Source organism: Corvus kubaryi, unplaced genomic scaffold (assembly GCF_017639235.1).
Source record: "Corvus kubaryi isolate FWS band 111438036 unplaced genomic scaffold, C.kubaryi_AGA036_p1.0 split1-131, whole genome shotgun sequence".
NCBI classification, from domain to species: domain Eukaryota; kingdom Metazoa; phylum Chordata; class Aves; order Passeriformes; family Corvidae; genus Corvus; species Corvus kubaryi.
In genome coordinates this window covers 18906841-18933646 of record NW_024582073.1, presented here as the reverse complement: position 1 = coordinate 18933646, position 26806 = coordinate 18906841, and the positions used below count along the sequence as shown (strand labels likewise).

Here is a 26806-nt window from a genome sequence, read left to right as displayed (position 1 = left end):
GATCCAGCCTATCCAGATTCCTCTGCAGATAATGGCTGGAGAGATGGTGTTCCAGTTTGGGCAAATTTAGAAATATATATATCCTCAGAGAGAAGGCACAACCACCCCTCCCCCCACCAGGTTCGGGAAAAAATAAATTTTCCTCGAAGGAAAGTGAAGAAGATAAAACTATTTATTTAACAAACACATGGGAAGGAAAATAATGTTAGATGGTAAAATCTTTCGCGGTAGAGGAAAAAACCTGGGAAAGTGTTCGAGTCCTCCCTTTGGTCTCCTCGGAGCTGGGGCTTGGGCCGGGGCCAGGCCCTCTGTGCCTGGTGGAAAGTCCTCCCGATGTGCTCTGATGTTACAGCAATCAAGCAGTCCAGTAGAAAAGGGGAAAAAATCCGGAATTCCAGAGAAGGAAATCCAAAGTCCAACTCTCAGTCTCTCTCTGGAGAACAAGAAGAAAAAAACTGGCCAAAAAACTGACTGGAAAAAAAAACAAGCCGGGTGCTTCCTCCCTCCCCTGCCCCAGCTAGGGAAAAAAAAAAACCTGCTATCTTTTTGTAACCTTGAACGAGCTGCAAACTGCTTTGAGAAAGTTTTGCTCAGTTTTTTCCTTCCCCCTTTCAGGCTCAGTTTAGAGGCATAGAAAGGCACAAAAATTAATTTCTGGGCATAGGCAGCGATATGGGATACACATCATAAGGTCACCCCAAGACAGATGGTGACTCGAATCATCAATGGTGGTCAACCTCTCTCCACTGCCCTGCCAGAAATGCTCATGTGAGAGGATGAAATGACAACACTATCAAGGAAGACTGTTGTGGGTGTACCCTCAGGCAGAGCTGCATCACCAAGAAACCTGGAGCAGCTATGCTCCTGGGAGACCTAAGTCATGTCAAGCGTTGTCTTTTGAGTTATCCCTGTGCCTCTCATGCATTCTGCTGATGGCACATCCCTCATAGCCCTCGAGACTCTGCCCACATTGCCAGTGCAGGACTGGCTCTGCAGCATGACCAAACCTGTCAGCTGCACCAGGCTGCTGCAAAACCCAGCAGCACTCCCCTGCCAAGGAGAGTAATCTAATCACCTTGAAAGACCTTCCCTTCATATCAGTCCTTTGTTGGCTCAGCTGGTCACTGACTCTTGCACAGTCCAGCTGTGATATTTTCTGTGCATTCATGGTTATTAGGATAGGGTCAGCAAAGCTCCAGTACTAGATCTTTGTACAATTGATTTTGCTGCCTTTTTATAAACTGCTGTCACTGACTTCCTTAACCTAGACATTAATAAATCAAGTTGTGCTGACCACAATAAAGAGGAGTTGATTTAACTTGTTTTGTTGGTAAGTCATAGATGATCTGGTCACCTGATAAAGGCTCATTTGTTCATACTTTGTTACAGTATCAAAACCATTATACAAACCTCCACTGTTTTCAGCTGTGAATTTTTCTTCACTGATCAAGCACCAAACTAATTCTTTTAGCACTGTTCATCTCCTACAATGGCCACTTTGGCAAGTGCCAGACTTCCAGTGCACACATCTTTTTCCACCAGGTCCTTTGTCCTGCCTTGCAGGTTGAGGACTCACCACCTTGTCTTTGATTCAAGTTAGACCAGACATGACTTTCTCTGCTCTTATAAGGAAATTCTGTTACAAAATTGTCCTTAAACATAGGCATATAAATATAGTAAAAGTCTATGAATGCATATTTGACACTGCCTACCTTTTCATCTCTTTATTTCAACGTGGTCTAACAAAAGGTGTCCCTGTCCACAACGAGGGGGTGATTATTTTAAAGTCCCTTCCGACCCAAACTATTCTATGATTTTACGTTTCTTTTTGCCTGCATATGTTCTAGCCCTCAGTGGCCTTTTTCTATATAGTAAATAATGAAGAACGGTGTTCATCATTATGGTGCTACACTGATCTGAGGCGATGTACTGGCTGTAAAACCCTTGCCAAACAGCCTTGTTCCCCGTGAGACACACTGCTTTGTGCTGTGGGATGTCCCTCACTGGCAGCTCTGGCCAGGGAGCAGCAGCAGGAGAGCAGGGCTGGAGGGCGTGTGGGGACCGCACCGACACATGAGCAGGGGCTGGCCGGGGCTGTGGGCTGCCCTTCCTCCTGGGCGGGCTGCATGGTGCCGTCTCACGCAGGAACAGGTAAATCATTCCCGAAGCAGAAATAACTTGAAAGTGTCGGTCTGGGCAGGTCAATAGCTGGAAACGGAGCGGGAAATGCCGTCGGCAGCGCTGTTCTGCCACCTGGCGCTGGAGCACCGTCCCGGCTGGTCCCCGCGGCTGCCTTCGTGCTTCCCTCCCTCCCTCCCTCCCTCCCTCCCGCATGTCACCCAGCCCTGGCGACAGCCTGCCCCGAGCGCCTCTCCCGCCAGCAGCGCCGGCAGCACAGCCAGCGACCCGGGACATGCATTCACCACGGACTATAAAATCGTTCTTTAACCCTGAATGATTTTACTACTTACAGATATCATTCCCCTTTGCACAGGGCAGTCCTGGTGACTAAATTGTGTCCTAGAATGTGATAACTACTGGTTGCAAAGATGTGACTGCTACTTACCCATTATTTAGAGGCACTTGGGGTGATACTTGGGGCCATCCTGTGCAAGGCCAGGAGCTGGACCTGGATGATCTTTGTGGGTCCCTTTGAACTCAGAAATTCCAACTATATTCCATGATTCTATTTCCATTTTTAATGCCTAAAAAGTACCAAATATGTACATTTATGATCCGATTAGGTGTGTTCTTAACCCCTTCCTTACCCTAACGTTTCTATTTTGCATTTTAATATAATGCAGGTGTTTCTGTACTTGTAAACTGAGGCATTGCTTAGTCTGCTGCATGCATTAAAGATTTGGTTTTTGACTGCTTGGAAATGGATTGTCCATGAAGATGATAAAAAATATTCAGCAGAAGGGACTGTTTTCCATCTCTAAATAGATGCTGCTGAGAAATCTGTAGAAAGACTGTGTCTAAATACCTTATGCTTTAACTTACTTGGCTGCAGCTTCTTCCCCACACAGTTTCCCCATCCTGGAACCACTACCCCCACCTTGTGAGGTTGTACCTGGGTGCAACGGGCCCTTCTAGAGTCTCTGCACTGAGAAAGATACTGAGAACCTTGAGCAGAGCAGCAGCAAGCCAGTGCTGCTTCCCTGCAGGTCAGTGGGCATATGAAGGGCCTTCAAAGGCAACATATGGAGCAAGCCTGTGCTCTGCACAAGTCATGCACAGGTTGCAGGCTGCACACAGGCAACAGGGTCCAGGAAATAAAAGTTGCATATGCCAACCCAGAAATCTGGCCTGCCTGCAGAGCATGAGAATCCCGGCATAGATATCTGTCAATATTTATTTGGCCGTAAAATTCATACCTGGCTACCCTGAGAAGATTCCCCCTTCCCATTTTAATGCCTGCAAGCTTTATAGAGTAAAGCAAATCCACAGGCAAACACTGAGGCCTGACTGACATGTGAAGCAACTCTCAGGTAGTCAGATCCTCTGACAACCCAGCCTGAATGATGCTGATAAGCTGTGCTTTCAGGAGTTGCTAAATACAGGTGACTCCCTTGTTCATGTGGGGCAGACTTGCTGGCAATCACACAGACCAGGCAACTGGGAATGACAAGCAATTCTGGGTGTCATAGAAGAAGCCCTTTTTGGTGTCAGGGGTAAATTGCACTTCAAACTTTTATCTTTCTCTGCAGGAAATCAGAACTGACTGATCTCACTCAGAAACAGGCACGGGCTGACTGGTCACAGCACAAGCTGGCTGGTCTGGGCCAACAGCCCCACCGCTCCCAGTTCCATACAGAGTTAACCCAGCTGCCAGCTAACCTACAGAGTGGGAAAAGGAACAGCTAAGCCTGGCTTGTATATTGAGTTTCTCTCAGGTCAGATCAGAGAGAGCTAATGAACCATGATCTGTAGAACTTCATAAAGATACAGCCATTTTCGAAGCTCTTCTCATCAGGATGTAACTGTTATTACAGCTCCAGGACTTGGTATTTCAGAAAAAAAGTTCAGAATGATTTTAAAGTGAGGCTTATTCCTCAGACCTGACAGGCTTCCTGCAAATCTCAAGCAACAAGGCAACAAAACATAAAGTTCTTAAATGAGGGATCATTTAAGGTGATAGAGAAAGCTCAAGTACTCAACACTTCCTGCTTTGGTTTTCACAGACAGGCCTGCTCCCACAGCTCTGCATGTGCCAGTGTGCTCCGGAGAGGAGCAGCCATCAGGAGGAAACAATGTTAGGGTCTACTGAAAAACTGGATGTATTGAAGTCCATAGGGTGGTGGTGATGGGACCAACACAGAGCTGTAGAAGTGGTTGTCCCACATGATTATGAGATAGTTAAAGTATCATCCATGAAACAGACCATGTTTATCATGGAAGGGCTCTGATCACTGGACAAAGACCTTAGCTCTGAATAAAAAGAAGACTCAAGGAATAGGGGCTAGTTTGCATCCACTGCAGTCCCCAGACAGATGAAGGTACATTTCCCCTTGGAATTTAATCCTAAATACTTGCAGGACACAGGAATAACCAACATGGACTTGTCACAGGCAAATTAGACTTGACCACTTGATAATTCTGCATCTCACTGCTGACAGCAACGCAGATGAGGTGAGGGAGATGATGCAGCACATCCAGGTTTCAGACAACACCTCCCATAGCAGCTTTCCTTAGAAGCTGAGGTGTGTGGGCTGGAGGAAGTCAACAACTTAACATCCAACTGGGGGCCAGCAGATAGCAGAGAAAATATTCCAGGGGGCCAATACCAAGGGCACAGTGTTCTACCTTCTCCTGCTACTAACAGATAATGTAAATGAACAGTCACGCAATACACTTGGAGTCTCAGGTTGGATAGTAGGAAAAACTTAAGTGTAACAGATTACTCAAAGAGGCTCCATGATCTCCATCCTTTTAAGTGTCTCAAGACTTGATTAAAAAACAGAATATAGCTGACCTGGTCTAGTATTGCCCATAGCCCTACTTCATACTTGAGATGAAGTCTTTAGGATCCTTCCACCAACACCTCTATGAATTGGTGTACGTGATTTCATTCCTGTCAGCAAAAACATCGGTATTCCAAACAAACTGCCTTTAATATGCAAAACACATGCATTTATTCATTGCAGTCTGATGATTGTTATGGGTCCCTTCCCACTTGAGATATTCTACGATTCTTTCACTGCTTAGCTTAATTCCCAAGCCTCTCTGGGGAGCTTTGCACTTCTAGAACAAGCATCTGCTGTATATATGCAAACTTGTGACTTGTTCTCAGCCCAGCCAGTTAGCTGCATGATTCTGCTCCCAGGCCACTGAAGGCACCTTTTTCTCCTCTGTGTACTTTCATCACAGAGATAGACATGGCTGAATTTACTGTAGGGAACAGTTTACACGAGCAAATCCTTTCTTGTGCCACAACCATGAAACAGTACCTGCAGTGACACACAGGGTTCTCTGCTTAGAAATGTACCTCAAAAAAAAAAATCAGTTCCAGGTTGAAGGATTCTACATCTTTGCTATTTTGCTTCAGAAAAATATTCACGTAATTAAGATTTTAAGGCTGCTACCTTCACTCTGAGGAACTCTAATTATTAAGAGCAAAAGCATTTGGCAGAGGAACAGAGGTGTCAGAACATCTATCCATAATTCTATTGTGTCTGACAAAACAAACAAGTTCCATCTCCAAATAGATCAGTGATGCCCTTTATTTTTCCCCTCTACCAATTGCCAATTAAAGAATTGCATTTAGGATCTGCTGATATTCCACACAACACCTGCTGGTAAATTTCTGGCTGACTGTACAGACCAGCTTCTTGGAAGGCCAATGTGCTGTACAAGCGTGGCAGAAATGGAACAGGCAACCAGGATTAAATCACAGTTAAAGGGGGAGGGGAGAGGAATGCCTGCACTACAGCCTTGTGAGGAATTACCGGTCACGTTAGTTCTCCGAATCTACCCCCGGCCTAATTAAGCTGCATTTTTACTGTAAAGCAGGCAAACTGCCAGCCACGGTAAAGTGAAACCAGCTTTCCAGTAACTGCCAAGAGGAGCTCAAAAGCATATTCATGTTTAAAACAGAAGCCTTTAGTAAGGGGGCTTGAGAAGCTATGCTTGAACAGGGCTTGGACTAACATTAAAATACAACTCTTAATATAGCAATATGTAAGGTGCTTTGGGGTTTTTTTAAGGTGTGGGTGTTTTTGTGGGTTTGTTTTGTTTTTTAATTTGCATCCTCTGAGCCTGATTTCATATTCACGTCAAGTATCACTATTTCCTTTTGAAATCACTGCAATCTGCACAGACCATCCAGTCTTTTTTTCCCGTTTCTCTGTTCCAGGGCAGGCCAATCTGGGGCAAACACAAGTAATGTAGGGGTCTGATTCAGAGCAGTACAGCCAGGCTCCTTAGACCAGTTTGTGATGTGTGTACACTGGATCAACAATCAACCTGTGCTATGACATTTGGTCCAAGAGCAGACTGTATTTGCAGTTTTTTTAGTTGGGATTTGCCAGCCAACTACAAAGACCATATTAGTTCTTATGAAATTAGAAGCTCAGGCCATATGCCAATAAACAAATCCAATGGAAGCTGAAGCACGAGCAGTCACCCTCCCTGCCATCCAAACACAAATGTCAATGCAGGGTTTCTAACTAACAGGCATTCCACAGGAGCACTATTACAAGGTCTTTGAGGAATCAAAAAATTGCTCAGCCTACACATCACCGATCAGGCACAGTGCACATGCTCTGATAACTGCTTAACTCCTCCTCCCCTCCCCCTTATAATTACTTAAATGACAGGGATTCAACTACCACATGAACCCACTAAGCAGATTCACCAGCAACTCTTCCAGATCAGACTCGGGAACAATGGATGAATTGCTTGCTGCGTCAGTCCCTCTATGCAAGCTTTAGGGGCTAGACAGAGAAAACCTCGTTCATTTGGATCCTAAGCCAAATATCAAACACATCCTTTTCCAAAACTTCTTTTGTCCTTGCATTGTTAGTAAGCATACATGCAAAACTGCTAATAGAGAGCCACAGTGAACACAAAGAAATCATGGTGCAAAATATCCACTTCTTAGATTTTTTTCTTCTATGTCAACTGTTCCACTGCAGATGTTGGTTTGCAGGCTAGGAGAGATCTGATCACCACTCCTAAAAAGAAATCAACCTTTTTCCTTTTTAAAAGACGTTTCACCAACATTTCATTTTTGAAAGGCAATTTTTTTTTTCAGCAATTGAGCAATAGTCCACAGGATGAGAAGCAGCAAAAGCATTTTATTTGCTGTATTATTAGTGTCATTAGAAATATGGTAAAAAAAACACGCAAGTCCACACAGAAAGGAAAGCTTAATAAAACCCAAAGACAACTGGAAAGGTGGTGGTGGTAGTGGTAGAGACTTAGCAGAGAAAATACTTTTTGAAGTCTTCCAAGCTTCTAGACAGCAACAGCTCTTTTTTGGCCATCAGAGATGGTAACAAATCTTCCTACTACTTTGCATCAGAGTGTCCTCCTCCACCCTTGTTGGACTGCTAGCTTCAAATCACTTAAATGTGTTGTGGAGTGTGAGAAGGGAACTAAACACAACATCAGGATCTCTTCGCATGAGATAACGCTTTCATGCAACTGTTCTGCACATGCAAAGGCATAAAACTTACTGAGCAAACACTATCTTCTCAAAAATCACTTCAAGTCATAACAACACTTCACTTGGTTTAATTCCTGTATTTTCCAAAAGGTGGTAGAAGTACTGCATTTTATAAACAATAACATGTTTCTCCTCCTTCAAACAGAAAATATCTTTAATCTTTGCAACAGAATGATTTCTTTTCTCTGACACTGAAATGATGAGACAGTCTTAATTCATGAAGTAACAATTGTGTTTCTGAAGTTGCCACAACGATTATTTGTAAACATTATACCCACAACAGTAAGTACATTAAAATCCCACACTTCCACCTTAAAATAAACCACAAAGATTTGACATGAAATACATAAAAAGTTTATTATGTATGTACCCCATCTTCTTATCTGGAGGAGAAAATCTGAGGCAACAGTTTGGTGCAGTATAGAGAAGCAAAGCACTATACAGTAGCTGCACACAGCTTGATTGGTTTCAGACCACAACTAAATACTCTTACTATGACTGTTAGTACAGAAATGTTCTGTAATTAGAAAAAATGAGAAGTATTACTCTCATGCTGTACAGTCTTCAGCTTCTTGGTTAGAAAAGAACAACTGATTGAGTTTGAATCTTTCGCGCCTGAACCTTGCACACCAACTTGTTCGGCTGTTGCCTCTGGAATGTTCAGCACAAAGGTTAAGCTCCAGACATAATTTAAGTGCTTTTCATGTGCAAACTGTTACTCGCTAAAGCTTTCAAAGTACATTTAATTACAGATATGAACACCCTGTAAAGATATGAGGATATGACAGCAGACCCAGAGGCCAATACAGATTCTTTAAGAGAAATGCTATGTTCCACTGCAGTAGTTCTAGTCCCTGATTCGGTCCTTCCAAAGAGGGGGCTTATTTCAATTGTAGGAGATAGACCACTCTTTAACAGAAGCATCATGGGATGTTGTTACCAGAGTATGTTCATCCAACCACGCCAAGCCGCTTACATGATGTAGTCTGTGAGCATCTGTATCGCAGTGCAAAGTAACAGAAAAGAATTAGGAATGCTGGGTTGACAAGGTAACCTTCAGCACATTCCAAACATGATTTTTAGCTGCATTAAATACTAGTACTGGATTTTAAAAGTAACTACAAAAATAACATAACAATAGAATTCCAGCTAATGTGACTAGATAGAGATTAACATAAAGGCTAAATTATTTTGGGAACATTCAAAGCCTGCTTACCATTAGTTTAGAAAACAGGAACAGTGTTGGATTTCAATAACTACTAGCAACTTTCAAAAGTAGCATGTTGAAGAAAACATACCTGGTATCTTGACTCTGGTCTCTGGATCACTCACAGTCCAAACATACACCATCATGTCCATGCCTCCAGAAGCAAAGTGTTCATTATCTGGTGACCACGCAATACAAACAACTTTCGCATGGTGTCCGTAAAAGACGTTATACTCCTATTTGAAAATTCGGGAGACAAGGGTCATTCCAGTAGTTAAAGCTACTTCAGGAAATCACTAACTTTCAATGTGCAGCATCAGAACAAGCTACTGCAAGACTCCAGACAATGTATATCTCAGGTGCAGATGGATACACTAAGCAAACCAACTGGTGGCTTCATTTTATGTGATTTATTTAAACACTTACTAGGCCAATAAAATACAAACCTCTTGTAAAAAGCCACTAAGACGTTTTTCTATTAAAGCTTTATCTGTTATATGCATATGCAATTTAGAGGCTTCTAAAAAAATCCCACAGATATTTCTCAAGCCAAAATTCTTTCAATTTTTACTTAAAAAATGAAATGTTTTTTGTGGAATCCATCCTGCATTTTTATTTCAGTGCTGTTTAGTCAAAGCTTAAGGACTTTACAGACTGATACACATTGACTGCTTGGGCTGAAAAGTGGAAATTGCCCATTTTTTGGTTCTTGGTTAAAAGACAGATTGGCAAATAAAGCAAGACTCCCTCTCCTAGCACATCCCTTTCATTGCTTAGTCCTTACCATGGTGTGCCAGAGCCAGCAGAATTTTATTGCCAAGTCTGCTTTATTTACTTCATTGAATTTTATTGTACTTCATGATTCTTATCAAACTGAGCCTGCATTCTTGTCCATTTTACAAAAATGCACACAAATTCTCTAAAAGACATGGCATGTATTTTTTTTAAAATTTCCTTTAAAAAACCAAAACGAACAAACTAGTGGTTCAGCACACCCAAAGGAACTTTTTGTATTTAACTACTGCTAGTCTCTGGGAATCCAACTCCTTCCCCTTTTCAACTATGCATTTTTTTATTAGGTGGGTTTCAGTGTTTTCCCAGCAGCCAACCTATGCTGCACATTTCCTCAACTATTCTTATGATCTGGAGGGTTCACATAGGCTGCTGTAAACGCTAATACTACCCCAAAATAGCAGGTAAACAGTGACAGAAACATCAAATTTACATCAGTGATTTACAATTAAGCCTCAGCAGCTATAATATACTTCACCACAACAGTTTTAGACATGAGCTGTCAATTTGTTTTCAAACAAAGTCAACTCTTGCTCCAACAATTCTTACCGCGTAGCCATCAGCGACGCTAAAGACAGTGACAACTTTGTTTGCATCACAGACTGCAAGAAAGGCACCATCGTGAGAATATGCCAGGTCAGTAACAGGACCTTTAGCTTCCAAAGTCTTATCATCACTTTTCAATGAGGTTCCTTGGATTGAATACAAATGGACATTCCCATCCTGCAAATTAATAGCAAAGAAGAAGAAAAGGTAGAAAAATAATTTTACAATAGAAAGAGGAGTTTCTGGAACTTTTTACATTAAGTCTATCTGGTAGTGCTTCTGTTAAGAAGAACTTTAAATAACCTGTCACATGCTGGCTACAATCCACTAAGTGTGGAAATAGACCCATTTTCTAGAATTTTCTAACTTCAAGAACACACTGGGTAAAAACAATTTAGCAATTTAAAAACAGCAAATACAAGAAAAGATTAAATTCAAAAAGAAGTGAAATAGACTTTAGATCACAATTGTGGCAGAACCTGGGGAATGAAAGCCCAGGAACACCAAATACACACAACTTACTTGATACAATACTGATGTTGTTACAAATTGTCACCTACTACTTCTCAACAGAACACACCTACTATTATTAAATGCTTCTGTTACTTGCTCCAGTGTTCAAAGTAGTACAGTTTTAGGAAGTGCAACCTTACCGCTCCTCCCACTGCAGCTGTACCTCCTGTGGGGTGAATGGCTACAGCTTCTGGCTCATAGCCAAGGTCATCAATTGCAAAACATTTTTTCTTATCTTTCATCAAGACAATCTGTAAGTAGAAAACCAGAAACTAAGACCCTTCTTCAAAGTACCAAATATAAAACTATACTAAGCCACATTGCTTAGTCATAAATACAAATGCCCTCTGGTTGCTCAGAAATTTATTGTATCTCACCTTAAGGGAACAGTTTAATTCTTAAAAAAAGCCTACATGTGGTGACTAACACATATAATCTGCTGTACTGGAGTACTCATGTTCTAAATTATGCAGTGCAGGGCATCCTCCATTGCCTTCAGCTTTGCTTCACTTGGTTTGAACATGAAATAAACAAACCAGTATTTTTAGCAATGCTTACTCCCTTCCTGGTTCACTGTTAAAGGGAGGGAGGCAGGACCAAATTAGTTGCAAGTTAATTCTGCAATGTTAAACTTTAAAGGCTACTTCCTATCCAGTTCTAGTCTATGGATAACTGGCATTAACTCACATGAAAACAGGTTTGGACAACACTATTAAATGTCCCAAGCACAAAACCAGCACCCATACAGAAAGCATAAATCATTAGAAGTTAATAATATTTCAGTACAAGAGAGCCTTGGTGCAATGTCTCTGGTTTTCTGTGATCTGCATACTAGTGGCAAGCAAGCTAGAGCTTCTTATGCTGTACAACAGCATTAGTTAATTAATTAGTTGGATTAATTGCAAAAAAATAAAATGCAGGAGAAAAACATCCTTTTGCCAAAATCATGTCACTGAACAAATCTGGCAAGAGCATGAGTCTGACTGGTTTAACCTTCCAGCACAAAGCTGTATTGATAACAAATATAGATACACCCACACAAGGGACTTTCTGAAATTTAAATATATACATAAACGCGAAATTGGTACAGGATGAAAAAAGACAAGGCTATCAAGTATCCTGCTGAATTATGTTCCCTACAGCTCTTATTAGGAAATTCTGCAGATGTACAAGGTAACCCCACACTAAATATCTGTATGTTACCATATATGGCATTATTAACATAGCAATTGTTGATAATCCACAAGTTAATACTTACTTGTCCAATGCATAAAACTACAGTATAACCACCAGGACCCACAGCTAAACATTTTGGTTGAACATCCATTTTCACAGCATCCTGGCCACTGGAAGAAGACATGCCAAGGCAGAGAAGCAGGAAGGACAAAGCAGAAAAAAATTATTCCATCTCTACTATTATTTAAAATTGCCTATTCAAATAATCACCCACTAATCATCAAGAACACACATAATTTAATTTTTGAATGTACTAATCTGCAAAGTTTCCTATTGTTTGTTTAAAGCTTTACTGTCTTGATCAGGTAGCACACCTTTGAAACGAAAATTCATGTTGCAATACTATAGTTTAATTTTTAAACTAACTAGATTATCTTAACAGGATTCTTTAATTTTTTTTTTTTGCTTAAATTCTGGTTTCCATGAAGAAATAGCTGTGTCTCACCCTTCCTAACCACATTTATCACCACTATCTCTGGATATTTATGAATCACAAAGCAGACACCCTTCCTACAGCCCCTAACTAAGTTGCTCAGTACAAGATAGGTCTCCCGTGGAAGGGATAAAACCAATTGAAAAGCTTGGGATGCATTTCTCATTGTCAGAAAAAAGCATAAGGTTGATACAGTAATGATGTCTACAGTTTCCATGGTAACATAAAACCTAAATAAACTCCAGCATAATTTTTTTTACCATATAAAAATCAATAAAACTCTTGCTGCAAAACAATTATACTGCAATAAAAGGCAACATTTTAACTAACCTGTAATCCCTCTTGCTAAGGTTGGTATAGCGCACAGTGTCATCCATACTGCAGGTAACCAGCTGGTCCATTTCATCCACTGCCATTCTAGAAACCTGGTTTGTGTGGCCTTTCCCAGAAAAGCCATCATTCTCTCCAGTTTCAGAATCCCAATAATGTGCATAATAGAATTAAGGAACATTTGAAGACACTGGTGCAGTCAGGTACCACACCATGAAAAGTTAAATAAGTGAGAGAACAGCTAAGGTTAGAAAGGACCTCTTGAGATTTAGTCCAACCTGCTGCTCAAACTGGTGTCAGCTTCGACAAGCTGCAGGGTTCTGTAAGGTTTTGAGTATCTCTAGGGATGGAGACTTTACAAGCTCCATAGGCAGTCTCATAATATCTATTAAGTGAGCCTCTGATGTTCTATAGTGAGCTAAATGACCTACCACAAACAGTAGCAAATAGTGGAATAATTAGCATTAGGTCTGAGACTAGAAAATACTTTTTAAAGAATTTTAGTTTGAAGTCCTACAACACTGGCTTTCCCTCATGTAACATGGTTGCAGGTCTGCAAAGAAACAGGGCCTATATTTATAAGGGTTTATGCCAACATGACACCATTTTAAAGGCAGGATGAAGGACTGTAGTTGCAATTGTAAGCTTCAGAATGCTGGAAATGTAACTTTCTGCATATTGTGTCATAAGTGGAAAATATGTATTGCTATTTCTTGATGTTACAAGAGGCTAATTTGTAGATCTACTTGTTCCTCCATACTAACAAGCTACCTACCATGAAGAAGCAGCAACTGAAAATTAAGAGCTGGCTTATATTTAGCAGGAAAGTGTGAAGGCAACTAGAAAAACAGGTATTAGGGGAAAGCAAAATAAACTTCTTTAGACAAAATATTCACTTGTGTCCAATAAACTTTGGGCTTCTTTTTCACCTCTCCTAATGAGCTCTTTAAAACCATAAGACTATAAGAATTATCACTTATCATTCAAAGGATATTAATATGACCATCATTACTTCCAGAGTAAATATAGGACTTTCCACCATTTTTGTGCACCGTGAGACACTGAATTGATTTACTATGACCCTGTGAATGGGACATAAATAATTATTGATGAGCAATTTTTAACACATACATACACCTACTTGAGAAGAATTATAGGTTATTCAGAAAATAACATGCTATTCACAAGCGTTAAAAGTCATCCAGTATAAAAACCACTATTTTGCAGTGTAGTCATTTAACTGTTACAGCACTGCTATTGCTATGTCCTTGAAGAGAAACAGTAAGCATCATGGATGTCCTTATTAGCCTGATGGGCCAAAATACTTTCATTGCCTTTTCATCACTGCTTTTCAGGCACTTTATGATTCAGGGAAGAGGACTAAATATGGTCAGGTACCCACACCAACTTCCAGAATTATAGCAGTGAAGGCAAAAATCTGGGACATTGTTTCTAGTTCATGTAAAAATGTAAGTTCCCATGAGAAGAACTCTTGTGTCAGTGAACTCTTTAAATCCTAAAATTAAAGTTCGATTGCACGGTAACCCTAGTCACCTTGTCCACAATACACTAGTTCTGGGGGAATGAGACATCACTGGTAGTTTTCTATCTATGCTGTATTTCTTTCATCTCAAGAATGCTTAAAAAGCTGCAACAAAAGATAAGTTGATAACATTAATTAAAATGAAATAGTCTGTGTATTTGCACAAAGCACAGTCACACATGTAACATAGTAACTTCTTGATTCATATGACTTCAAGAAACAGTCATGCATAGCTTGTTTGGCAATGCTAATTTAACAAAGCTATTCTTCAATAGCTACTATTCCATCTTGACAACTTCAACCACTGAGTCATTTATTGCAGAAACTCATGCAGTAACAGAACTTACCTTTATGACACGTAAAGGCTTATCTGGATTGTTCTTGTCCAAATAATTGATATAGCCAGACAGAGAGAGAGTCAGTAAGTGGTCTTTCTGCCACAAGCAACCCAGCTGCTGATCCAACACGTTTGATCCCATGTTAAAAGTATTTACAATAGAATTAGCACCGACATCCCAGATTTTAGCTGTTTTATCTCCAGAAGCAGAAAGCAACTGACTACTGTCAGGGCTCCAACTAATCTGTAAAAACAAATGTCACCACAAGACAGCAAATGCATTTATTAATTCAAGACTTTGCGGTTCATGAGCTGAGTAATGAAACATTACGGATCATTTGCACAAATGAAGTAATACTTACAGCATAAATACCTCCATCATGTGCTTTGCCTCCACCAAGAGCACACACTTTCTCTCCAGTCTTCCCATCATAGACAAAAATCTTAAAAGAGCACAAAGACATACAACTTAAAGGGAAAAGCAGTAATAGAAAAACCCCCAAGATAGTGTCTGATACTTTGATACACTAGACTCCTTTTTAGGGAGAGGCACAAGCTACGCTGCATTGAATAATTAAGACTAAATGATTGAGATGAAAATTGTAAATAATCACAGCAAATCCCCTGTACATTGGATCCAGACATGTGAAATTATGGAAGATGTTACAGTTTTGACTCCTGCTGTGATGGCAGCTGCTTAACACTGCTGTCATGGGAGTCTGCCCTCCAAGAAGGACAAGCTACCTGTGGTAACAGTATCATTGTCAACCTGCCCTTATCAGTAGGGAGCACACATGGAGCTATGCTGCTATCTATGAATTCACTATTTCAGCTAGACATCCCAGGATCATAAAGACATACATATTCCAAAAGTACAACATGTTCCTGCCAAAATAACCCGTAAGAGAATGCTAGGGAGATGGAATGGGGAAAAAATCTGAGTAAGAATAGTCTGGTTATTACCAGTTATCAATTATTACAGATTTACAGGAGGATAGTTAAAAGTTTAAACCAGTCATTTTTTGGCATAAAAAAAGAAGCAATGTGAATTTTACAATACTAATCCTATTCCCAAAATGCAAAAGAAAAACTTCTCATGCTAAAATCACTACAAAAAGTTCCCTGTTTTTTACCTGCCCATCTGCACTAGCTGTAGCAAATCTGTTCCCATCAGGAGAAAACCTCACACAGTTCACAAACCGTGTATGGTCCTGTAGGAAGAAAGTAAGAATCAGAAAACAAAATAAGAACAGACTGTTTTACATAGAAGACAACCTAGTAACAAAGAAGTTCTCTTATACTTGAACCATAAATTAGCTGTGTAGGAGATGCTTGCTGTAGAGAATTGCTATGAGGCAAGTTTAGCCTCTATCTGAAGAGAATCGTGGGGATCAAGAACAGTCCAGGGAAGACACTGTGACATCATTACTGATGTAGTTAAAACTCAGTGCATACCAGGAGAATGAGTACCCGGTTTCAGGGATAAGTAGTAAAAAAAAGTCAGATGCAACCTACATGCAAACACAAGATTCTTCCCCACAGGTCATTAAATTCTTCTGCAACGTTCTCCAGATTTCAACTCTTGCTTCATTGCGCAGTGAGTTTTATACACAGAAGAGTATTTTATCCTTCTTATTGCAAAAAGAAACCACAGGCATGAGGAATAAGTTACTATTTTACTGAAATTCCATTTCTGGGAGACTGCATTAGTGGTAGTTCTGTGAAGTAATGAGGCAAGACTGATGTATGCTCCCCAAATAGACTATTTACAAGTAGGAGACTATTCAAACCATGCAAACTAGAAAACACACATTAAATAGGGAAACACCACAATGAGGCCAAAGCTCCCATGCAGAGAGATTTGGAAGACTATTTTTAGTATTGTGGAAGGCAGGTTCTAACCTACTTTCTTCAACTATACTTTTTTTTCCCCCCTCGATGATACTGCAGGCTCTAATCTAAACCATATAACAGCCTATACCAGAATCCCATATATCGACCATATATCACTTTAAAAGGAAGACTGCATCACATACCAGTCTAAGCAGCACTGGTAAGTAATTCGGACTTCAGAGTTCCAAAAGAACCAGCTTAGCAAAATGCAAGTATCAGCTTAAGTACAGAAATATATTAGGCAACTACATCATTTCATTGGATCGCAGAGCTCAAAACAATTCCTTTTCTAGAACTGGAACGGCATCCTTACTAAAGTCATCATATGAAGACTACTCAAGGCTTATATGTAAGAAAATAAAAGGCATACTACACTGTTTTTAAAACTAAAATACAAAATAAACATTTTTAATCTACTACTGCAATAATCTCCAGTATCTTTGCAATACTTTTTTTGAGGCAAGAGACCTCCTGTCATTAAAACAGCTGCAGAAGCTAGTGGATTTTTGTTTTCTTTAGCCTTAAGCAACAAGGGATACCTTAACTGTGGTAGTTCCAGCTTTCGTTTCATTTAAGAGATTGTAACAAATACAATAAGAAACAAAGTTCAAAGGAATGTAGAAACAGAAAACTGACCACACAAGTCATTACATACCCATTCCATGTGGTAGAAATTAAGTTATGCTTTCAAACATCTACACTCACCCTTTCTAAGTGGCCCTGGGATTCCAGATTTGAGCATTTGTTATCAGATTGGAAAATTCCATTAAAGTCACCACATTTCTTGAATTATGCACCTTGGAAAGTATTAAAAAATTCTACATGTCTGCACTGAGAAACAGTGCTCTGAAAACATCAATAGGGCCACTAAAACACCCTACTTCACCCCTTCCATAACTTAGTGACAAAGAAAAAAGAATACTGGAAAAAGTGCTTCAGGTTCTCTTTTTAACCAGTCATTTATTTCAGTTTTCTTGGACTGAGATGAGCTTTTGGCTATACATGATTTTAAGAAAGCCACTTGACACCATCTATGCCTCAAAAGGGGGAACTGAGAACTTTTGTTATAACAGCTAGTTGCGACAAGAACTGCTGCACAGTTTAACAGAGCCACATCTAAACTTAAACTCACACTTAGTGTAAACTTGAACTTGAATGGTGGTCCCTCAAAGAAAGCAGCACAGTTGTCATCACTGCCAGTTGCCAGCCGATATGGTCTCGTTTGTTTAATGTCCACGCTATTGATCACTTTATTGTGCCCAGTAATCTCGCCAACAGAAGAGCCGCTATCCCAGAGGAACACTGCTCCGAATCTAGTTAGGAAAGCACACAATAACTACAATTCATAAAAGTTACATGCGGATTAACTCCTTGAACATCTGCAATCTGCAGATTTGAGTGCACTCAAAGAAAAGAAATTAGGTCATCTCATTAAATCTCATGCAAGCACATCATAGTTCCCTGAAGGCTATTTGAGATCTTTCTGGTGAGAGAATCTAATCCTCAATAGGAGACGTTTGCTGAAGGGGACAAACAATCAAGTTTTGCATATAAAGCTTCTAACGTTCAGAGATCCAATGTATATTCCTCACTAAGACTGTTAGTTTATAAAAGAAAGCAGTAAATTATTCCATCTGCCTAGCCATTACACAGAATGCAGAAAGCTAGGATAACAATGACACTGGATCACAGTTATCTATCTGGCTATTTAGCCTAGATTGGGTAGCATCACTTTACAAATATTACTACTTAAAGGTTTAAGGAAGAAGAGTTTTAAAAGCATTTTAGTTCTTACTCTAAATCACCTTAAAAACCCCCTGGTATAATCAATACAGAGGCACTGAACTGCCAGAGCATTGCTATTTGAAAGGCCTTCTTTAGAATCTCTTCAACAATATTCTAGACTGAAAGCACATCCACCTAACAGGAAGCTGGCCAAGTTTTTGAAGGAGGAGAGCTAACTCACATTGTATCTACCCAGGAGCAGATGGGGCAGAGGGAGTAATGGAGGACAAAAAAAAAAAAAAAAAAATCTTTTTCAAGGACACAGTACTTGACAGGGATTAAAAAATGGTACAGGGAATCAGTGAACAGGACCACACGGTGCTTTTTAGTCCTTTACGCAGAAGACTACCTGGTCTGGACTCCACCTTCAGGTTCTGACAGTCCTTGAACATTAAAAGGAGGACACAAACCTGAACGGGCATCTCATTTAGTCAGGTAAAGGACAACCACTTGTGATTTCATTAAACTACCACAATAAGGCCTAAAAATATAGACATGTTGCCAAAGGAGAAAATTCAGATACTTTCATTTTATAAACTTTTATTCAATCAATTGAATAAGACCACGAGTCCAGTAAGTGAAGGAGGAGGGGAAATAAACCTTGTGTTTTCTCCTTCCTACCCTATCAGAATTTGACAAAAAAATCCACCAAACAGCTATCCTTGAACACAATACCCACCTACCTCTAAGAAACAAGTCCCATACAATTTTTAAACTAAGCAATTGTAACAGAACTGTATTTTCCAACTAATTTACAGCTGTCAAACACTGCATAGAGAATTTTGTTGCAGAACAACACAACTTGAAGTCTAGACAGGGAAAAAGCAATGATTACCTTCCACTGAAGAATTAAAAGCTTTCTGCAAGGAACTTGCTTTGTTAGAATACAGAGGTTTACAGTAAATGTATGTATCTATATATAGACACACACACGAATTACTCACTTTTCCCTTCCTTCTCCAACCACAGCAATTCTCTTGCTGTCTTCAGTCCATGCAAGGTCCTTTATTCTTCCTGCAAATGGCTGATACTCATACTTCAGTAGGTGTTCCTTCTGTGTAGTATCCCAGATTCTCAGCTTTCCAGAGACATCTGCCATAATAAAACAAAATATAACTATTGTTCCAGCATGACTCAGTCACATGACTCAATCTGCCAGAGTACAGATTTTCAGCTACACTGAACACTTGTACTAGGGACCTACTACCTTACCCTGTTACAACTACTACAAATCACTTGATTTAGGAATGCTGAAGGCTATATCCATTTCACCAAATTGGGTTTTTAACCAGATATTATGATTCAAGACATGCAGCACCAAATACAACACACAGAGAAAACACTTGAAGACACGTGAAAGAACTGCACAGTAAGAGTAGGAACTTTAATGTTGTCAGCTGGTATGTGTTTAGTATCACAAAGAACAAGCCAGCCCAGCCCCCCTGCCCAGCAGCTACAAGACAGCTCACTGACCCTTCACTGGGAAGTAGGAGACCCTACATCTACAAGAAGGGAATAGTCCAGTGGACAGTGGTTGATGCACTACAATTTGTACCTTCAAAGGAGACCTGTTTTGCATACAAATACCAGGCATATGTAGAAGTACTAAGAGATTTCTGTCCACGGAACTCAATTCATGCACACCCACCAGTGTACTTTTTCTATACAGAAGCATGCACACACTTAATGGTGCGTGTGGATGCCTGCACTATCTGGAATACTACACAGGAATGCAACAGAATATTCAGGAACAGTAATGTCAAAAGCAGCACACACAGCACAAGCAGTTAACAATTTAAGACTTAAGATAATGAAAGCTCCCTGGCTCACTGTTTCCACTCAGTATTGTACAACCCAAGAGCTATTCAGAGCAATTACTGTGCTGCAGTATTGTAACCGGAGGAATTGTTCTACACACAGACAAATTTACAGATCTCTAATGAAACCCACACAGCAAAGTCTGTGTGTATTGTACCCTTCAAAAAAGCCACTGTTTTAGAATAAACCACATGCTAAAATATGCGTCTTTCACCTCAGCAGAATGCTTAAATTCTGTTCACCATTTATTGGTGCATCTTTACAGTTCAATTTAAACATACAGCAACCCTGCATTTTTGGGACCTGGTCATAGACTGATCTTCTAAATCATGTTCTAAAAGGACAGATTCAGACTTTCATAGAGACAATTTGTTATTGAAGCAGAATTTTAATGCAGACTTTAAAATCGAATTGTTTTCTCCATCTATTAATAGATGAGACACAGAGCTTTAACTTTGCAGTATCTCCCATTACTACATCTGCTATGACTGCTATAAGAGAAATTACCATAAAAGCCAAAAGCATATTGCTAAAGGTCTGTCTCATGAAGCACATGAAGTATTAATGCAGTCTGCATGGTTAATGCAGATTTATAGATAGAGAAATGAATCTTACATGTTATACTTAGAAACAGCTTAAACAGCTTGGTCATCTATCTTCAGACCCCATGCTCAGCAGTATCACAAAACTATTTATAAATGACATACGGAACTCACTTTTTAAGGGAAATTTTGCAACCTAAACTCTTTCACTTGGGTATGACAAAAATTCTGAGAAAAATCAACCAAATACTTCCCCAGCACAGTATCTATTACTGTTCTCTTACAAAGGACTGGAAATCTAAAAGACTACAAGAACAAATTAGATAGTTATTATGAGGATTAAGTGCTGCATAAACCTAGAGCACCAAGTTTGTAGAATACAGAAGAGGGTATTCAATTTGACACATGGTCCACACACAAAAGACTGAGCCAAGAAATCCTGGCTGTGGTCCCTTTCAGACAAGAATGTGAGAAAAAGAGAAAAAAAAAAAAAAAGAAAAAAAAAGCTGTGCTATCAGTGTTCTTAAAGGTTCCCTAGTACTCCAAAAATACTTATTTTAATACAGCTTTCTGATATGAAGGAAACCAAGAAGGACAGAACATTTTACATTTTAAAAAATACAGTTCCCTTGAAATTGCTGCAAGAGAAACTCCCATTCTACCAAGACCTTTGCAAGAAACTGTACTCTCTTTCTAAGGGGCTCATATTCAGAATGTTTTGTTTTCAGATATATTACTTTGAAAATATGTCTGTATTTGGGCACATTACTTGCTTGTGAAGCATTTCTAATTGAAAATGGCAAGCACTTTTTAAAAAATCCATATATTAGCTGCAAATCTTTGTAAGAAATACAAGTTATAGTATTGTATTTATCAATATTTTTCACTGTACACTAGTCCTCCTGAAAAAAATATCAATTATTAGATGCTAGCTTCTAGTAACTGGGGTTTGTTTAGTTCTTCGGTAGTCAAAAACTGCTGTAATACAGGAAATTCACACTGTAAAAATTTATGTTGCACATCCTCAGACTACTGATTCATATGCATTATATGGAAACTGAGACCGAGCCTCTTTCCCTGCTAACTTGCCAAGAAAAGCTTTTTTGGTTCAGGTTAAAAGGTAACAAAAGTCATAAATGTTGGCAAGTTTGGTCAGGAAGAAGGGAGAAGGGAAAAGAAAGGAGTACACACTGTTTTAGAATCCCTCCCCTGCACAAAATATCAAGGTTTATTAACATCACAAACAACAGTCCTGTATTTCAGAAATAACTTTTCACTCTGCTGCATTTACACAAGTCTTCATCACACTAAGTATTCAGGGTTCCTTTCCAGGTTTTTTTAAAATCGAAATAATACATTTTAAAAAGACCAAGAATGTCACTAAACTCACTGCCTAAGGAAGAGGTTAGAGGAATAACAACAGAAATCATTCCTCCTTCAGAGATGTGTACATAATTCCACCAAAGCACATCACAGTGACTGCATATTCCATACACACACGTGAAGTGTTACTACTGTTTTGCCAGTAACTTCAACAGCTCTGTCCACACATCTCATACACATGGATACTTTACCTCCGGATGCTATGTAGAATCCACTGGGAGCATACTTGGCAACTACAACCTGGTGGGCATGCTCAGTGTAGATGTCAGCAATTGCAGGATTCTATTTTAAAGCGAAAAAAAAAGGTACTAAGTTGTATTTCCTCCTTTTCAAAGGAATAAAATCAGAAATTCAAAGACAAAATCATACTATCTCCCTGCACTCCCCACTCTCACACCCTTCCTTCCAGCTTAAATTGAGCAATTGTCTAAAAGTGAGAAGTGCAGTACACATTGCAGAACACTGCTGAGACCACTGGAGCAACACACTACTTTCTAACAACTGGCACAAAAAAAAGATTTCCTCTTAAGGAAGCCTGAAGTGCTGGGACCCTTTCTTCTCCAATACCTGCTGAATAATAGAAAAACACTCTCCAAAATAACAGGCCAAGCATTTTTTAGGGCTAGCCCAAGAATAAAGCAGTTACCCAAGCAGAATACTAAATATGAGCTGTGCTTTGCAGCACACATCTAAAGTTCTACTGTAGTCAAGTATGAAACTTGAGCCTGTAGTTAACCATCACCATGTACCCAAAATCACTCAATAACCAATGAGGTGCGTTAGGCTTGCTCTTTCTTGACAATTGCAATCTGCTTAAAAAGCCAGCAGACCAGAACAGGAAAAGGTGTTTTCCCTTGTATCAAGAGTTGTACAGGAATTCTGAAAAAAATTCACTGCCACTCTATCATAATTTTATCTCTTCAGTCTTAACTACATTTTCAGATGCTTCACGTTGGACAATAAAATGAACTCAGTGTCTCAGCAGATCAGTATTGTTACACAATAGAAGTGCCACACAAATCAAAAAAAGGATGACATCAAGGCAAAAAACTGCTTTCAAATTAATTGTATAAATGTAATTCTGCATTCCTCCCAATTATAATGTATATATGCCATAACAGTAATGCACTACTCTTTAGAAATGTTTTTCTACCATTTAACAGGCTTCTTCCAGCTCCAGAAACTTGACTCATATGATCAAAACAAAATTACATTTTAACTGCTATAATTAATACAGATTTATTCAATCCAACCAGAAAACCACCTGATGTTATGGTATGACTCAGCCATCCAATCAGGAAAAACTAAAACACCCGCTCTGTGTTAGAAAGCGGTCTCCTGCTCACAGGAGTTCTTGCTGTTGCAGTACTGTTACATCTCCGGAGACAGAATACTGCTTGCTCATGCAAAAAGGAGCTCTTTTTCATTCCTGCTTTTAGGCATTGCTTGAGTGCATTGTAGCCCTACTTAAGTCACAACCATCTGCACTTACAGCATGCATCCATCTTCATTTTGTGCCCAACTGGATTTCATCTGAGCAAGATAAGATAATGTTTTCCCTATTCTACATCTGCATCACCTACATGTTCAGGAAGCTCAAATCCCCCCCTCCTCCCCCTGCTGTTATTAATGGCATACATAAGTAGGTGCTACTTTACAGCAAGAATCTCCAAGAGTCTGGGAAACTAAGCTGAGAGACTAACTTAAAGGGTTAAATGGAAGAGTCCCAAATTTAAGATATGGTAAATAGATTCCAGAAACCAGGTAATAAGGTAGAGCTGTCAAATTGTACATTATTTATTCAATAGTATTATTTCTGCTTGTAAAGTCAGTTTTCTAACTTGCATGTTGTCCACATCAAGACCAAACCCCAAAAAACACTTCTAAAAAGATATTTTAGGAGAAAATTATAGTGTGAGCTGGGACAAATGTAGTACCTAGATTAAACCAGCAGTGAGCTTATGTGGCTTATTTCAAACACTGAAACCAGAGCCACATATGAAAGTGAGCAGTTTCAGTTCCAAGCTTCAAAGTAGTCTTAGACCCATGAAAATAAAATATTAATGAAGTATGAAACCTTAAAAATATCGTTAGTCTTTCTCACAGTGCTTTTCCAGCACTGCTCCAGAACTACTTCTTGTTAAAGGAAGTCTCTAGATCATGCTCAAAGATCAAGCATTAACCCTGAATGCTATATTCATCTGATTAGCTAATGCTAGATAGGTTTAGACTTAAGGAGAAAGGTGATCACTGCATTTTGATGACCTGTTTTTTTTTTAATTCGAGCACAACCATTCCATTGGAGAACTGTTCATGGAGGGAATACACACAAACCCCCCAGCATTTCATTTGGTTGTTACAAACTATTAGAGAGGCTTCTATATCATTCATAAACTGCATAGCTCTTTACTAAGAGTGGACACACCTGCACATCAGGTTACAAACTGCAACATTCTCCAGCACAAAAGCCACAGCACAGGTTTAGGTCAGTTTTTGTGTTATTGCTACAATATATTCTGTAGTCACCTGTCAATTATTAACAGAAGCAAACTCGCCTTGTCAGTTGGATAGGTCTGCATATCAGCATGAATTGCACCATAAAACTGAAGGATTTGTGACTTCTATTCTCACCTTTCCTTGGGAGTTTAAACAGTTTAAATTTGAATTCCCACAACCCCACCTCGCCTGTTCTCAGGTCACCATGTGCCCTACACCCCGCAGCGCATGCTGGGGCTCACATTTGGACTGGGCTAATGTTTAGTGAGCTGATTCAGGCAAAGCAAATTGCTTTCTTCCAATTTAACCTCCAAATCAGGGTCAGAAGAGCATTAATGACAGTGCAAGGGAGGAGGTCAGCATTCATGACTTGGGCAGAAACTGTAATGTAAGCAGAGTGGCTTTTCCCTCTTCTCTCATCACACTGTGTGCCATTACAGGCTTTAACTGGGGCTTCTGGTTTCAGAAACTTGAACTTTTCTTGATACCAAGAGCAAAACACTATTACAAAGACATTAAACCGACATACTGAAACCAGAGTGCAAGATTATTTTTGGTTTTAAGTGGATAAATTTAAACTGATAGCAATCAAGAAATCCGCAAGGAATTTAGTTATTAGTAGCACTTTTCTATTACTACATGACAGTGAAGAAATGTCTGAATAAAGTGGGGGTGATGAGGTAAAAGAGGGAAACAGCTCAGTTTACAAAGGTGATTTAGAGAAGCAGCCATAAACAAATCCATTGTTGTGGAGACCTAAAAATTCCAGAGGTATGCCCTGCCCCTCCCCCCGCAGCCCTTCCTGCTGCAGGCCAAATCTGCAGTAGGAAAGTAAATCTAGGGGAGAATTTGATTTCTAAAGAATAAGCAACCACTTAGAAGAAATTTATTTTTTAAAAACCAGTAGTAAGACAATGGCCTAAACATGCAACGTTTCCTCCATGCTTTTAAAAGCGATGCCATCTTTGAAATGAAATCTTTCAAATAACTCTTACCATTTCTCTAGTTAGCACCAGAGGAAAAAACCAAACCCAAACCTCCACGCTACTGAAAACATTAACTGGGGCATTCTAATATTTAATCAATGAGCAAAATGCCCTGTGAGCAGGGCTGAGAACTTGCATCCAGTTTGTTATGGAGTCCAGCAACTCATAACTGGTCTGATTCCTCGAGCTGGGGCTGGGTGGGGGGAAAGAAGCTGAAGAATAATTCGTTTAAAGATACGGGTTTGCAAGTATTTACATGCTTCTCTGACAGGCTAAGGGCCCAAAAACAGCAAAGAAGGAAGAGCTCATTTATTAGGCAAACACAGCACTCAACTTCATAATAGTGATACCTAAGAAGATAAACAGGGCCAACCAGAATATACCAGTCTCTCGTCTCTTAAGTCCTATGCGAAGAGGGAAAGAGCTGCACATTTTACCGAGATTTTCTACATGTTTTTACTGTCGCTGCCTATGGTTTTATGCCTGAGTCATGCACTCTACTTATTCTCCTGCTGCTGATCAGGGATCTGTGACCTCGATTGAAATCACCAAGACTGAATGAAGCACAGGCTGTTAAAGGAGGGGCAGGGAGCGAAAATGAAACTTAGCGAAAGCTTTACACTAGAAAACAAAATAAATCAAGATACATTACATCAATGTTTCTGATGACGACACATTTTCCATTGGTATAAAGAAAATTGTTGCCCTTAGGATCACCTCCAATAATTTTGGAAACGCCTCGTTCAACCTGCGGAAGGCTGGCGAACACTTTTTCTACGAAAAATAAAGGGAGAAATGGGATAAAAGGAAAATAAATAATAATAATTTTTTTAAAAAAAATCAAAATAAAAGGAAGGCGTTTAATGCCTCCGCGCTACGGGCACACGCCCTGCCCTGACGGCGGCCACCGTCACTTGTTGCTGTCAGGGCGCTGCGAGGCAGCGCCGGCTCCGCGCCATCCCGCGGGGCCGCACGAGGGTCCGCAGCCCGCGGGGCTCCCCGTCCCCATCCCCGCCCGGAACCTCGCCGCCCCGGCGCGCCCGCCAGCTTACTGATCTCGTACGGCATCTTCGCCCACTTGTTACGGCGGCGGCAGGCACGGGCAGGGAAGGGCAGCGGGCGCGGCCGGGCCGGGCTCTGTCGCTCCGCTGCCGCCGCTCAGCCCCGCTCGGCCCCGCGGCGCGAACCAGGAAGCGCCCGCGCCGCGCGCCGCTCTCCGCTGCCTTTGACCATATATAGTCAACTCTGCTCGCGCCGCGCCGCTCCCCGCCAGCCCGCGCCGCGCGCCCTCCCCCGG

General features: G+C 40.2%; 1 protein-coding gene across 1 annotated transcript; it reads right to left on the bottom strand.

Moving 5' to 3' along the window:
- Nucleotides 1-7278: 7278 nt before the first annotated feature.
- On the bottom strand, nucleotides 7279-26788 carry WDR1 (WD repeat domain 1). Its single transcript, XM_042053179.1, has 15 exons — nucleotides 26562-26788; nucleotides 26162-26283; nucleotides 22219-22309; nucleotides 19229-19376; nucleotides 17632-17812; nucleotides 15740-15817; nucleotides 14969-15049; nucleotides 14617-14850; nucleotides 13721-13808; nucleotides 12727-12883; nucleotides 11986-12073; nucleotides 10868-10978; nucleotides 10218-10391; nucleotides 8968-9112; nucleotides 7279-8665 (listed from the first exon to the last, which is right to left on the bottom strand). The coding sequence occupies exons 1-15, from the start codon at nucleotides 26575-26577 to the stop codon at nucleotides 8556-8558; spliced, it is 1824 nt and encodes a 607-aa protein (XP_041909113.1). The 5' UTR covers nucleotides 26578-26788; the 3' UTR covers nucleotides 7279-8555.
- Between the last annotated feature and the right edge of the window lie 18 nt (nucleotides 26789-26806).

Bases quoted from the DNA above. Each gene is read 5' to 3' on its own strand.
- WDR1 (XM_042053179.1), bottom strand. The intron at 22,310-26,161 runs GTAATGTATCTT...GCTTTAAAATAG, and splicing joins TCGTCATCAGAAACATTGAT to AATCCTGCAATTGCTGACAT. The intron at 15,050-15,739 runs GTAAAAAACAGG...TGCTCTTTTAAG, and splicing joins CAGCTAGTGCAGATGGGCAG to ATTTTTGTCTATGATGGGAA.